Below are 16,386 nucleotides of genomic sequence, written 5' to 3'. Positions count from 1 at the left end.
TCTGAATGAAAGCGTTATGGGGTAGAGCATTTCTTGTTGTAGGTTTTCCCTTTCATCACTTAAAATACATCATGCCACTCCCCTCTGGCCTATAGAGTTTCTGCTGAGAAGTTAGCTGATAGCCTGGCCTTATAGGAGTTCTCTTTTACCTAACTTGTTGCTTTCTCTTGTTTTACTATTCTCTCTTTATCTAAATTTGTCTCATTTTAATTGTGGTGTGTCTTGGTGTGGTTCTTTGGGATGATTGTGTTTGGAACTCTCAGTGCTTCCTGGACCTTGATACCATTTCCTTTCCCAGGCTATGGGAGTTTTTCAGCTATTTTATCTTCAGATATGTCCTCTGCCCCCTTTCTCTCACTTCTCCTTCTGAGATTTCTATAATGCCAATATTAGGAGGTTTGATGTTGGGCTGGTTCATGATACAGCTGGCTGCAGGATCAGTGGTTATCTGACGCTTGTTCCAGCCTGGTTAAGGATGTGGCCAAATCCCTGGGCAGCTGGCTAAGGGGCCTAAGGTGTTTAAATACTTGGTATTGGCCTGCTGGTGAGTGGGCTGGGTCCTACCATGGCAGGCTGCAGGCTGCAGTGGTCCTGGGGCTGGTGTCTGACTGCTGGTGGATAGGACACCCTGTGTCCCAGGTTGACTGTGGGCTCAGGTCCTCTGAAGGCAGCTACTGAGTAAGTCCCTTCCTGGCTAGTTGCCTGGCCTGAGGGGTCCCAGTTCTGGTTCTGACAGACTGGTGGGTGAGGCTGGGTCCCAATAAGCTAGAGGGAGTATTCCAGAGTGGAGCTTGGTTATGCCAGTGACCATGTGGTAGAAAGAACTTTCAAAATTGCCTGCCACCAGTGTCTGTGTCCCCGTGGTGAGCTCCAGTTTCCTTCTGCCTCTCTGGTAGGCTCTCCAAGAACAGCAGGTGGGTGTAATCCAGTCTCCTTTTAAATGACTGCTTCTGCTACGATTCCTGGAGTGTGTGAGATGATGTGTGTGTTTTCTTAGAAGGGAGTCTCTATTTCCCATAATATTCTGACTTTCCTGAAAGTAAGTCCCATTGACCTTCAAAGCCAAATGTTCTAGATGGCTTGTGTTGGTGTAGGACTCCTGGGCTGGCAACCCCAGTGTGGGGCTTGGACCTCTTACTCCTTGGGGATAACCTCTGCAATTGTAATCATCCTCCCTTTGTGGGTTACTCACTTGGGGCTGTGGATCTTGACTATAGTCTGACTCCACTTCTTCTCCCTATCTTCTTGTGGTTCCTTCTTTAAATATTTAGTAGAAGATCTTTTCTGCTAACCATCCAGTTTATCTCATCAATAGTTGCTCTGTAAATGGTTGTAATTTTGGTATGCCCATTAGAGGAGGTGGGCTCAGGGTGTTCCCACTCTGCTGTCTTGGCCAATTTGAGACTCTTTGTCTCTATTTTAAAACCCATGAAATATGTTATCCTTAGCTTGTTATCTAGCATCAATTTCACATTTGTATTACTATTAATTAGTGAATAATTATAATTACTCATTTAATATCCTTATAGATTATGCAAATGATTCTTTAGTTACAAATGAAAAATGTTGTTCATATAATCTAATACCAGATGTTTTGTAATTCTAAAGCTCAGAGAAGGAAAGAGCTAGCCCTGCTATTTCAGATCTTTCACAGATCCTCAAGTCTCAAGATGGGTCACCTTTTTTAAAGACTCCAAGTGAACCTTTAACTGATGAAGATCTATCCCGTATAGTTTCATCAAAGAACTATGATAAAACATTCACAACAATGTTATGGCATGAAGAAATTAAAGATGCACAGTCTGTTGGAAAATTGCTTCAAGAGAATGAAATGTTTACAGCACCATTCATCTCACCTTCTGTTGTTAAAAGAAGGGTGCTGGGTACTGATGTCTCAAAGGTGGTAAGATATAGCATAATAAATTGAAAGCTTTTAATTTTAATTGCTATACTTCTTCAATATTTTCATTCAATGTTAATTTAAAACATCAATATTTTCTTATTTAAATGGAATTAAAAGTTTGCCATTTGATTCAATTCATTATTTTTTTTCTAATTTATTTTGTTTTGGAGTACAGCCGATTAACAATGTCATGATAGTTTCTGGTGGACAGCAAAGGGACTCAGCCATACATATACATGTGCCCATTCTCCTCCAAACCCCTATTCCATCCAGGCTGCCACATAACATTGATCAGAGTTCCATGTGCTATAGAGTAGGTCCTTGTGGTTACCCATTTTAAATATAGCAATGTGTAAATATTGATCCCAGACTCCCTATGATAAAACCTGTTATATATTTAGAATTTTAAAGGGATGTTTGGGAATCAATATTTTAATGTAAAAGTTCTCATCTGTACCAACAAAGAATTTGTGGCTTGAGATATAATTTTAATGATAAATTGAAAGATATGTGATTTCTGAGACAGAAATTATTTCATGTTCATCTATAAAAATTTTTACATATTAAGATAATTGTGAGAGCATAGTTGTTTGGAAATAATTTTATATACCTTAAATATGCCTTAGAAAATTATTAAAGTTGCCTTTGCTAAAATACTATTTAACTAGGAAATTCTTAGTTAAAATTCTGGGAAAAAGAAAAATGATAATGATATTTGACATATTCATATATATAAATTATATTTAACATATTCACAATATTTTTTATCATGCAAGCTATTAAGTGGCATTATAAAAATAATTTTGTCAAGCCATTTGAGTTTGTCTAGAGATTGAATTAGGTGAAAATATAAATCTAAACTAGACTCATAATTTTAAAATATTAACGATTTATTTGGAATTATTTATGAAGAAGAATCACAATTTTGCTTGGGAAAGGTCCTTCCACACTATGAAGTGTTCCCAAATGTCCCTCATATATATTAATTGTTTTCATTTTTAAGTTTGATACATTCAGGAAATAATGAAAGATAAAAAGTTTCTTTAATGACATTGTAGTTATAGAAGAAGGTAATTAGAGTTCTGTGATGTATAATTTGTAATTACTTGTTTTAACTTTTGTGATTAAGGCTGATATTTTAGAAGAGAATTTACAAACTAAGATTGAAAAACAAACTTACCAAGAAGCAAGAGAATTTCAAGGTAAAATGATTATGTCTTGTAAGAAAAAGATGTTAATGATTTTGTGTTCCCATGTTATAAGTAAATGAAGTGAGAACATTACTAAGTATAGAAATAACTTTTTAGACAGTCATGAGATAATATATAAATATACTGACCAATGTGTAAAGATTAATTTGGTGAGTTAACATACTGCTCAGTCTATCTTAACTGTGTGTAAAAGGAAAGTGATAGCTTTGTCTCAAACAAATAACACTATTTGGCATTATGAATTCTTAACATAATATTATACCCTAAATCCATCAGAGTATAGCAGGGAAAAAAATATGCTTTGTGTTATAAATAATTAATGTTTTAGCTGGGTTTGGGGGTGTTCAATGTATATTTTATAAAACATGAGTTTATTCTTTTTTCCCAACATACGTAGCTTTTATTATAACCCATCCATATCTTATTGCATTGGTTGAAACTTCCAAAGTAATTTTTTTTAAACAGTTGTGATGCAAGGAGATCAAACCAGTCAATCCTAAAGAAAATCAGTCCTGAATATTCACTGGAAGGACTGATGCTGAAGCTGAAACTCCAATACTCTGGCCACCAGATATGAAGAACTGACTTATTGGAAAAGACCCTGATGCTGGAAAAGATTGAAGGCAGAAGGAGAAGGGGACAACAGAGGATGAGATGGTTGGATGGCATCACCAACTTGATGGACTTGAATTTGAGCAAGCTCCAGGAGTTGGTGATGGACAGGGCAGCCTGGTGTGCTGCAGTCCATGGGGTTGCAAAGAGTTGGACATGGCTGAGTGACTGAACTGAGAGTATGGAAGCATCGCTCTTCTTTTGTGCTTTGAAATGAGAGTGTTTCTGTGGTTTCACCTATGATGATTAGTTACCTGAGATAAATATTTTGATTATGGTCAGGATGTTTTCTTTTGTGCAGAGTTTATCATGATTTTTTAACCAGTGGTTGAACTCAATTAATTGACACATTTTTTTCATTGTGATAAAAGATACATAAAATTTGACATTTTAATCATCTTTAAAGTATAAAATTCAATAGCATCAACTGCATTCACAGTGTTGTGCAATCATCACTACATCTATATCCACAACTTTCATCACCCTGAAAATAAACATGTTAGACAGTAACTCCCACTCCTGCCTCCATCCCGCCCCTGGTAACCTCTCACTTTCTTTCACTTACTCACTTTCTTTCACTTACTCACTTACTTTCTGTGGGTTTGGCTATTATGTTTCATGTAAGTGTTATTATATATTTGTCCTTTTGCACCTGGCCTGTTTCACTTAGCATAATATTTTAAAGGTTCACCACAGTTTAGCATATGTCAGAATTTTGTTTCTTTTTATCAACTGTGGTGTTGGAGAAGACTCTTGAGTGTCCCTTGGACTGCAAGGAGATCCAACCATTCCATACCACCCTAAAGGAGATCAGTCCTGGGTGTTCATTGGAAGGACTGGTGCTGAAGCTGAAACTCCAATACTTTGGCCACCTGATGCGAAGAGCTGACTCATTTGAAAAGACCCTGATGCTGGGAAAGATTGAGGGCAGGAGGAGAAGGGGACAACAGAGGATGAGATGGTTGGATGGTATCACTGACTCAATGGACATGAGTTTGGGTAAACTCTGGGAGTTGGTGATGGACAGGGAGGCCTGGCGTGCTGCAGTTCATGGGGTCACAAAGAGTCGGACACAACTGAGCAACTGAACTGAACTGAATGTATTGTATTTACGTACCACATTTTGTTTATCCATTCATCTGCTGATGGACATTTAGATTGTTTCCACTTTTGGCTACTGTGAATAATTCTATACTGAACATGGTGTAGGATATCTGTTTAAATCTCTGTTTTCAATTGTTTGGGTAGGAGTATATTTGCTGGATCATAAAATAATTTCAAGTTTAGCTTTCTGAGGAACTGCACAACTGTTTTCCACAGCGGCAGCACCATTTTCTGTTCTCAGTAACAATGTACAATGGTACACACCCTTGTTTTCCTTTTTGTTTGAATCATGTTTATTCCAGTAGGTATGAAGTATATCTCATTATAATTTTGATTCATATTTACTTAATTATTAAAGATTATACATATCTTTTTATGTGCTTATTAGTAATTTGTATATCTTCTTTGGAAAAAAATGTCTTTACAACTCCTTCACCATTTTTAAAAAAATATTTAGAGTATTTATTACCTACTTGACTTTAAACCAAGTCTCAATAAAACACAACAAAATTGTGCAACCATATAAATGATATCCCCTTATCAAAATTAAATTAACTTGGAAATAAATACTTTAAAATCATGTATTTGGTCATTTAAAATTTTTATATAATTTTTATAAATTGTATATAATTTATTAATCAAATAAGATATAAAAATGGAATTAGAAAATAGAACTTTTAATGATAAGGAAAATATTATATATCCAAATGTGAAAAATATTGTTTAAATGGTTCTTAGAGAATTTCAAAACTTAAATACTTTTATTTATTTATTTATTTAGTTATTTTAATTGGAGGCTAATTACAATATTGTGGTGGTCATCTGTTTCACATATGGTAATATACATGTTTCAATGCTAGTCCCTCAAAACATTCCACCCTTACCTTCTCCCACAGAGTCCAAAAGTCTGTTCTTAACATATATCTCTTTTTCTGTCTTGCATATAGCGTCATCATTACCATCTTTCTAAATTCCATATATGTGCATTAATATACTGTATTGGTGTTTTTCTTTCTGACTTAACTTCACTCTGTATAATAGGCTCCAGTTTCATCCATCTCATTAAAACTGACTGAAATGCATTCTTTTTAATAGCTGAGTAATATTCCACTGTGTATATGTACCACAACTTTCTTATCCCTTCGTCTGCTGATGGACATCTAGGTTGTTTCCATGTCCTGGCTATTGTAAACGGTGCTGCAATGAACATTGGGGTACATGTGTCTCTTTCAATTCTGGTTTCCTTGGTGTGTATGCCCAGTAGTGGAATTGCTGGGTCATATTTCCAGTTTTTTCAGAAATCTCCACTATGTTCTCCATAGTAGCTGGACTAGTTTGCATTTCCACCAACAGTGTAAGAGGGTTCTGGTTTCTCGAATCCTCTCCAGCATTTATTGTTTGTAGACTTTTTGATGGCAGCCATTCTGACCGGCATGAAATGGTACCTCATTGTGGGTTTTGATTTGCAGTTCTATGATAATGAGTGATGTTGAGCATCTTTTCATGTGTTTGTTAGCCATCTGTATGTCTTCTTTGGAGAAGTGTCTGTTTAGTCCTTTGGCACATTTTTTCACTGGGTCCTTTATTTTTCTGGTATTGAGCTTCATGAGCTGCTTGTATATTTTGGAGATTAATTCTTGGTCAGTTACTTCATTTGCTATTATTTTCTCCCATTTTGAAGGCTCCCTTTTCACCTTGCTTATAGTTTCCTTCATTGTGCAAAAGCTTTTAAGTTTAATTAGGTCCCATTGGTTTATTTTTGCTTTTATTTCCATTACTCTGGGAGGTGAGTCATAGAGGATCTTTCTGTGATTTATGTCAGAGAGTGTTCTGCCTATGTTTTCCCCTAGGAGTTTTAAGAGTTTCTGGTTTTGCATTTAGATCTTTAATCCATTTTGAGTTTATTTTTGTGTATGCTGTCAGAAAGTGTTCTAGTTTCATTCTTTTACAGGTGGTTGACTGATTTTCCTAGCATCACTTGTTAAAGAGATTGTCTTTTCTCCATTGCATATTTTTGCCTTTGTCAAAGATAAGTTGTCCATAGGTGCATGGATTTATCTCTGGGCTTTCTGTTTTGTTCCATTGATCCATATTTCTGTCTTTGTGCCAGTACCATACTGTCTTGATGACTGTAGCTTTGTAGTATAATCTGAAGTCAGGGAGGTTGATTCCTCCAGTTCCATTCTTCTTTCTCGAGATTGCTTTGGCTATTCGAGGTTTTTTGTATTTCCATACATATTGTGAAATTATTTGTTCTAGTTCTGTGAAAAATACTGTTGGTAACTTGATAGGGATTGCATTGAATCTATAGAGTGCTTTGGTATTATATTCATTTTCACTATATTGATTCTTCTGATCTGTGAACATGGTATATTTCTCCTCTATTTGTGTCATCTTTGATTTCTTTCATCAGTGTTTTATAGTTTTCTATATATATGTCTCTTGTTTCTTTAGGTAAATTTATTTCTAAATATTTTATTCTTTTTGTTGCAGTGATGAATGGGATTGTTTCCTTAATTTGTCTTTCTGTTTTCTCATTGTTAGTGTATAGAAATGCAAGGGATTTCTGTGTGTTAATTTTATATCCTGCAAATTTACTTTATTCATTGTAGCTCTAGTAATTTTCTGGTGGTGTCATCAGGGTTTTCTATGTAGAGGATCATGTTATCTGCAAACAGTGAGAGTTTTACTTCTTTTCTCATCTGGTTTCCTTTTATTTCTTTTTCTTCTCTGATTGTTGTGGCTAGTACTTCCAAAATTATGTTGAATAGTAGTGCTTCACCCATTTTTTAATTGGGTCATTTCTTTTTGTTGAATTCTAGAGGTTCTTTATATGTTTGGGCTATTAAACCTTTATCAGATATATGGTTTGCAACTATTTTCTGTCATTCTATAGGTTATCTTTTCACTTTCTTGATAATATCCTTTAATGGATAAGAATTTTCAATTTCACAAAGCTCACCTTATCATTTTTTGTTGTTGTTCCTTGTGCTCTTGGTGTTATATGTGAGAATTCATTGCAAAATCCAAGGTAATAGAGATTTATTCCTATGTTTTGCTATAGGAGATTTATGAATTTAGTTTTGAGTTAATTGTTTTATATGGTATGTTCTGCAAAAGTATCAGTATATGCTTTTCACTCACAAATAGCAGCTCATACCTATTAATGGTTGGTCAGAGCAATGACTTGGGATCTGAAATGGGATGTATAGCAACAGTTGCAGTCCCATAGATGGTAAAGTTTCTGTAGTATCCTGATTCTGGAGAGCATTTTGGGTCAGTTGGGTTAGTCTCACTGCAGTGCCAGCTCTAGCCCCTGGTAGAAGTTGCAGTCACAGGAACTCCAGTTATCTCTGAAAACTGGCTACAATGTCTTTCCATATGCATTTAAGGAGGATACAGACTTAGCTGTTGTTAGATGGAATGTTCTATAGAAACAAAAAAACCTCTGCAGAACTCTTATAGTTTTGTTCAATTCTGTTTCCCTCTTGATCTTAGTTGCTGTATTCATTGTGTAAATTTGGACTATTATTTTAACTTTATTTTACTTTACAATACCGTATTGGTTTTGCCATACCTTGACATAAATCCACCACGGGTGTACATGAGTTCCCAATACTGAACCCCCCTCCCACTTCCCACCCCATATCTTCTCTCTGGATCATCCCCGTACACCAGCCCCAAGCACCTGTATCCTTTATCAAACATAGAATGGCGATTCGTTTCTTACATGATAGCATACATGTTTCAATGCCATTCTCCCAAATTATCCCACCCTCTCCCTTTCCCTCAGAGTCCAAAAGTCCGTTCTATACATCTTTGTCTCTTTTGCTGTCTCACATACAGGGTTATCCTTACCATCTTTCTAAATTCCATATATACATGTTAGTATACTGTATTGGTGTTTTTCTTTCTGGCTTACTTCACTCCATATAATCATCTCCAGTTTCATCCATCTCATTAGAACTGATTCAAATGTATTCTTTTTAATGGCTGATTAACACTCCATTGTGTATATGTACCACAGCTTTCTTAATCATTCATCTGCTGATGGACGTCTAGGTTGTTTCCATGTCCTGGCTATTATAAACAGTGCTGCGATGAACATTGGGGTACATGTGTCTCTTTCAATTCTGGTTTCTTCAGTGTGTATGCCCAACAGTGGGATTGCTGGGTCATAAGGCAATTCTATTTCCAGTTTTTTAAGGAGTCGCCACACTGTTCTCCATAGTGGCTGTACTAGTTTGCATTCCCACCAACAGTGTAAGATGGTTCCCTTTTCTCCACACCCTCTCCAGCATTTATTGCTTGCAGACTTTTGGATTGCAGCCATTTTGATTGGGGTGAAATAGTACCTCAGTGTGGTCTTGATTTGCATTTCTCTGATAGTGAGTGATGTTGAGCATCTTTTCATGTGTTTGTTAGCCATCCGTATGTCTTCTTTGGAGAAATGTCTATTTAGTTCTTTGGCCCATTTTTTGATTGGGTCATTTAGTTTTCTGGAATTGAGCTGCATAAGTTGCATGTATATTTTTGAGGTTAGTTGTTTGTCAGTTGCTTCATTTGCTATTATTTTCTCCCATTCTGAAGGCTGTCTTTTCACCTTGCTTATATTTTCCTTTGTTGTGCAGAAGCTTTTAATTTTAATTAGATCCCATTTGTTTCTTTTTGCTTTTATTTCCAGTGTTCTGGGAGGTAGATCACAGAGGATCCTGCTGTGATTTATGTCAGAGAGTGTTTTGCCTATATTCTCCTCTAGGAGTTTTATAGTTTCTGGTCTTACATTTAGATCTTTAATCTATTTTGAGTTTATTTTTGTGAATGGTGTTAGAAAGTGATCTAGTTTCATTCTTTTACAAGTGGTTGACCAGTTTTCCCAGCACCACTTGTTAAAGAGATTGTCTTTACTCCATTGTATATTCTTGCCTCCTTTGTCGAAGATAAGGTGTCCATAGGTGTGTGGATTTATCTCTGGGCTTTCTATTTTGTTCCATTGATCTATATTTCTGTCTTTTTGCCAGTACCATACTGTCTTGATGACTGTGGCTTTGTGGTAGAGCCTGAAGTCAGGCAAGTTGATTCCTCCAGTTCCATTCTTATTTCTCAAGATTGCTTTGGCTATTTGAGTTTTTTTGGATTTCCATACAAATCTTGAAATTATTTGTTCTAGTTCTGTGAAAAATATGGCTGGTAGTTTGATAGGGATTGCATTGAATCTGTAGATTGCTTTGGGTAGTATACTTATTTTCACTATATTGATTCTTCCGAACCATGAACATGGTTAAATTTGGACTATTGAAGTCTCTGAATATTATTGTTGTAGTGTCTGTCTGTAACTTCATATGGTCAGTCATGAAATATCACACATAACATTTTGGTCTGGAGGTGGACTCCTCAATATACAGAAATATAGATACACATATTCATACACATATATACCTACATAGACATAAATGCATATACATAGATATATTTTTAAATCATGAGTTCTCATGAATGTCTTCAATTCTAATTTATCCTCTCAGGTCTTATTTTTTCCTTCTTTTGTTTTGTATGTGTATGTCCTTCCTTCTACAGTGTGAACTTGACTCTGAACAACAGCAGCACATTTACTCATTTGATGTATCCTATAATGCTGCTAAATTTGTTTGAGAATTCTTTGCCATTTTATTTCCATTTTAGTATTTTGTTTATTTTATTTTGCAGGTTATATGTACAACATTAACCTACTACCCAAAGTATAAGCATGCAAAGGATGTACAGTTGTCCTTTGGTACCCACAAAAGATTGGTTCCAGGACCCTCCTAGATACCAAAATCCAGAGATGCTTAAGTCCCTTACATAAAATGGTGTATATATTTGCTATATTTGCATATAGCTTATGCATATCTTCCCAAATATTTTAAATTATCTCTTGCTTACCTAGAGTGCCTAATACAATGTGAACAGTATGTAAATAGTTGTAACTACAATGGAAATATTATCTAAGTAGTTGCCAGCACATGGCAGAGTTTTTCTTTTTGTAACTTTGTGGAATTTTTTCTGAATGTTTGCAACCTGCAGTTGATTGAATCTGCAGATGGTGGTACACACAGATTCAAATGGCCAACTGTGCTTGGAGAATTGTCATTCCTCCTGTACTCTCCAGCCCTACTATTACCCCCTTGAAGGCAAATAAGTATAGTGTTTCTGATTTAACTTTCTAGTGTTTTGTTTTGTAAAGATTAGTGTCTCTGTTTCTCTCCACTTTACCCCCTCATTTCCCATGTTTTCCTTCTCAAATGGTAACATACTGAATATCTTCTTTTTCTTTTTTTCTCATTTAACATTATGTGCTAGAAATAATAAAACACAACCCCATTAAAGCTATTTTTATGTCAAACCTAGCATTATGGTAATTTAGTTGTTGTTGTTCAGTCACAAAGTCATGTGTGACTATCACAACCCCATGGACTGCAGCATGCCAGGCTCTTCTGTCCTCCACTATCTCTGTCTCCTGTAGTTTGCTTAAATTCATGTCCATTGAGTTGGTGATGCTCTCTAACCATCTCACCCTCTGCTGCCCACTTCTTTTGCCTTCAGTCTTTCCCAGCATCAGGTTCTTTTCCACTGAGTCGGCTCTACCCATCATGACCATAGCCAAAGTATTGGAGCTTCAGCTTCAGCATCAGTCCTTCCAATGAATATTCAGGGTTGATTTCCTTTAGGATTGACTGGTTTGGTCTCCTTGCTATCCAAGGGACTCTCAAGAGTCTTCGCCAGCACCACACTTTGAAAGCACACTCCAGTGCTCAGCCTTGTTTATGATCCAACTCTCTTACATGAATACTGGAAAAATGATAGCTTTGACTATATGAACCTTTGTCAGCAATTTAGTTATAACTTTAAAAAAATGAGAGACAATTCTGCTGTGTGTTTGTTATAAATAAAGAGATTTCACAATAGTTCTATCTATTTAGTAGACTAAAATGCATCTCTTTATGTAGCTCCTGGTAGAGAATTAGATGAAAATCCTCTGCTTGAGAATGAAACACCATCAGAAGCTAAAAAACAGTTGTTGAAACCAGGAACTGCTAGAGCAAATAGACGCAATGGTAAGAATTATAGATATCTTTTAATTATTTGTGCTTCCCTTGTGGCTCAGCTGGTAAAGAATCCGCCTGCAATGCAGGAGACCTGGGTTCGATCCCTGGGATGGGAAGATCCCTTGGAGAAGGAAAGTCTTCCCCACTCCAGTATTCTGGCCTGGAGAATTCCATGGACAGTATAGTCTGTGGGGTTGCTAAGAGTCGGACACAACTGAGCAACTTTCACTTTAAATTATTTGAAGTTAAGCTCATTAAAAGATACTTTTTCTTTAATTTTCATTAAATAATGGATAAAGCAACAAAGATCAAGATAGAGCAAAAAAATTGAACAACACCTTATAAATATTTGTGCATATATTTTATAGAAGTTTTACGCCTTGATGTAAGTGTAAATACCCTAAGATAACTAGAAAACTAAATGAAACCTTTGATCAACTTTGTTTGGTATTTGCATGGTTAATGACTAGTGTATAACAAGACTGCCTCCACACACACTCATGAAAACTGCTTACACAAATTGCCTACTTCTCTTCCAGGGTCTCTCTGAATATGTATTATAATTCACTGCTTTGCAGTCCTCCTCCTTTAGTGTTGAATGAATTGGAAGAAACTTTGCTGATTACTTGGTATATTCAGAAGTTTTGTAATAGATCCATTTTTCTATTTAGCGTTTCTTATAACAGAGCCAAAAGCTATGACTATTGATGATCAATTGCCTGAGGATATAGCTTCAGTTCTCAACAGGCAGTATCAAGTTAACCTTGAAGCTTCAGGAAATGGCAGTTTTGATAGTAAGTAATTAATTTAAAATCTTGAAAAATATTTTCAGTTAAATTCAGGAGAGCTTTGATCCATAGTTTATGAATGTATCTATAAGTATTTTGTTCATTGATTATTTATCTGTGTTCTATAATTCCTGAGTTGGATGGGTTAAATTTCCTGCTATGATTATGAATTACTCTGTTCTGTTCTTATGTTGTATCAAGTCTTGTCTTATGATACTTTATCATTGACATTCATATAAAGTTAAAATGAATAATTTTCCTAGAATTTTCTAGGCAAGAGTACTGGAATGGGCTGCCATTTCCTTCTCCAGGGGATTTTCCAGGGTTGCCAGGGAACAAATCCAGGTCTCTTGCATTGCAGGCAGATGGTTTACCATCTGAACCACCAGGGAAGCCCTGAGAGGACAGACCCTTTTCGAATAAAGGACCCACTTTATCATTTTTATAGGTTTTTTTTTTTTTTTTTTGCCATAAAAAAACTACCATGCCTGCTTTTAATGTGGCTTTAACTTCTGACTGGTATCTTCATGACACATTTTTTTTCTGTCCTGTTGTTTTAATCATTTTGTATCATTATGATTTTTCTTTTAGTATGAAGATTATAACTGAGTATTTTTCAAAATCAGCTTGAAATGTTTGTCTTTTTTTCTTTGAATATTTGTTTATTTGGCTTTGTTGGGTCTTAGTTGTGGCACATGGGCTTAGTTGCACCATGCATGTAGGATCTTAGTTCCCTGACCAGGGATTAAACCCAAGTCCCCTGCATTGTAAGGTGGAGTCTCAATCACTGGACCACAAGGGAAGTCCCTATATCTTTGTCTTTTAATTAGCAGTCATAGTCACACTTCATCAAATATTGATGCTTTGAGAGTAAAGTTATACCATTTTCTTTGTGCTTCAATTCTTCCTGCTTTATAAGTTTCTTTTACTCTTTTTCTGATATATATTTTTGTATCATTACATATTTTTTCTTAGACATATCTAACACTGCAAATTTTAACTTTATTCTAAAGTGTCTGGCGTGCTGCGGTTCATGGGGTCGCAAAGAATCGGACACGACTGAGCGACAGAACTGAAATGAAAGTGTGAATATGCCAAGAAAGTGAAATAATATTTTAAATAGTGCTCAGTTCAGTTCTGTCGCTCAGTCATGTCCGACTCTTTACGACCCCATGAATCGCAGCACGCCAGGCCTCCCTATCCGTTACCAACTCCCGGAGTTCACTCAAACTCACGTCCATCGAGTCGGTGATGCCATCCAGCCATCTCATCCTCTGCCGTCCCCTTCTCCTCCTGCCTCCAATCCCTCCCAGCATCAGAGTCTTTTCCAATGAGTCAACTCTTCACATGAGGTGGCCAAAGTACTGGAGTTTCAGCTTTAGCATCATTCCTTCCAAAGAAATCCCAGGGCTGATCTCCTTCAGAATGGACTCGGTGGATCTCCTTGCAGTCCAAGGGACTCTCAAGAGTCTTCTCCAACACCACAGTTCAAAAGCATCAATTCTTCAGTGCTCAGCCTTCTTCACAGTCCAACTCTCACATCCATACATGACCACAGGAAAAACCATAGCCTTGACTAGACGGACCTTTGTTGGCAAAGTAATGTCTCTGCTTTTCAATATGCTTTCTAGGTTGGTCATAACTTTCCTTTCAAGGAGTAAGCGTCTTTGAATTTCATGGCTGCAGTCACTATCTGCAGTGATTTGGGAGCCCCCAAAAATAAAGTCTGATACTGTTTCCACTGTTTCCCCATCTATTTCCCACGAAGTGATGGGACCAGATGCCATGATCTTTGTTTTCTGAATGTTGAGCTTTAGCCAATATTAAGTTATTATTCACTTTAGATTATTGATATCTCTGAATATCTAAACAAGACTGATTCTATTTATAGACATGAAAAATGTAGTCACATATGTTTATTCTTCAATAATCTTTTTAATGCTTTATTACCACAGAGTATGACTTGTTTATATTTTAATAAATGAGACAAAATATTGTTGGGTAATTAACATATATTGCATATATTGCTTATAGCACAAATCTGGTTGTCTAGTGCATTGAAAGTCATCTTATAGCTCAGAGTATGCATGAAGTATCAGATAAATTATTTTCCTTGGAGTTGATGAAAAAATTCAGTCGTAAATATTATTATAAAAATTATTAAATTATTTTAATTGAATTAATTGATTTTAATTAAGTGACATATGTAGCCTGATTCAGACTTACAATATCACTGCAAAGTTTTTAAAAGCTATATTAAAATTTTTTTTTAATTTCTTGGTTTTCTTGAATTTTTGGTTCATTCTACCATTTGCTGAAACATGCATATTGAATTCTTTTGCTATAATTTTGGATTTATCTATTTTTGTATTACTGGCCTCCTTATACTGCCTGTGTTATTAAGTATATACAGTTTTATAAAAGTGCATGTTTCTAGTGAACTCAACTTTTTATTAAATAGACCATCTTAATCTTTGGTAAGTTCCTTTGACTTAAATTCTGTTTTGTCTGACGTTGACATAACTATAGCAGATCTATTTTGATTAATATATGCATACATAGCTTTTTTCATATATTTGCTTTCCACCTTTATGTATTAATAAGCTTTGGTGTGGTGTATCTTATAAATAGTTTATAGTCAGATTGTTTACAAATCCAATATTTTTTCCTTTATTCCAGGAACACATAATCTATAATTATTAAAACTATAAATATATTGGATATAAGTATCCTTGGATACTATGTTTTTACCCTCGTATTCCATTTTTCATTTTTAAATGAATATTGAATCACTATTTTTTATTCCAGTTTTAAAATCAATCTCATGGTTTAAAATGTGAAAACTTAAAAAAAGTGAATATGCTTAGAAAAATGAAGTTACCTTCAACTTTTAAGTATATGTATGAAATAACAGAGTGCCTACACATTCTTTCAGTAGAAACACTCTCATGGTTACGCTAAACATCATAGTCCAGTCTTATATTTTGATCTTTTAAAAAATTGTGGTCATTTACTTAAATTGTTACAAAAATGAAAGGAAACTTTAGGTGATACTTGGTCTATCTTAATTCAGAAGCTTCACAATAAAAGTTTCCTGTTTTAGTGGATTAAAATCTTTTCTTATAGTTGAGAAAATGGGTATCAGATGAAAATATGTCAAATGAAGATGAAGTTTTAATCTCAAAAATCCCACCTCAAATTAAGAATGTTGGAAGTTCTAGGAAACTGTTTTTGCCAGCTTGACTATGATATGTATAAGTGTGGATCTCACTGAGTATGCTTTACTTAGGGCTTGTTGAGCTACTTTATGTGAAGATTACTGTTTTTCATAATATTGGGGAAGTTACTGATCATTATTTCTTCTTTCTCTGCTTTTCCTCTTTGTTGCCCATTGTGCTTATCTTGGTACGCTTGTTTCCATCAATCTCTGAGGCTCTGTTTATTTCTCTTCATGGTCCTCAGACTGGATAATCTCAGTTTACCTCTGTTCAGTTTCACTAAGTCTTTCCCTTTTTAACCCAACCTTTATTTTTATTTTTTAATATTAATTTATTTATTTTAATTAGAGGCTAATTACTTTGCAATATTGTATTGGTTTTGCCATACATTGACATGAATCCACCACAAGTGTACGTGTGTTCCCCATCCTGAACCCCTCTTCCACCTCTCTCCCCATACCATGC

At 35.5% G+C, this 16,386-nt stretch overlaps 1 protein-coding gene across 1 annotated transcript in view; it reads left to right on the top strand.

Moving 5' to 3' along the window:
- The window catches only part of CCDC7 (coiled-coil domain containing 7), a 101,379-nt gene that overhangs the window by 64,531 nt on the left and 20,462 nt on the right, over nucleotides 1–16,386 (top strand). The window contains exons 17-20 of the mRNA XM_068987553.1: nucleotides 1,609–1,903; nucleotides 3,033–3,105; nucleotides 11,817–11,924; nucleotides 12,587–12,709. Coding sequence (XP_068843654.1) covers nucleotides 1,609–1,903; nucleotides 3,033–3,105; nucleotides 11,817–11,924; nucleotides 12,587–12,709 — 599 coding nt within the window. The remainder of the gene's footprint in view (nucleotides 1–1,608; nucleotides 1,904–3,032; nucleotides 3,106–11,816; nucleotides 11,925–12,586; nucleotides 12,710–16,386) is intronic.

This window comes from Capricornis sumatraensis, chromosome 15, assembly GCF_032405125.1.
Source record: "Capricornis sumatraensis isolate serow.1 chromosome 15, serow.2, whole genome shotgun sequence".
Lineage (NCBI taxonomy): Eukaryota > Metazoa > Chordata > Mammalia > Artiodactyla > Bovidae > Capricornis > Capricornis sumatraensis.
The sequence above is the reverse complement of the archived record's forward strand: the minus strand, read 5'-3'. Positions and strand labels throughout refer to the sequence as shown.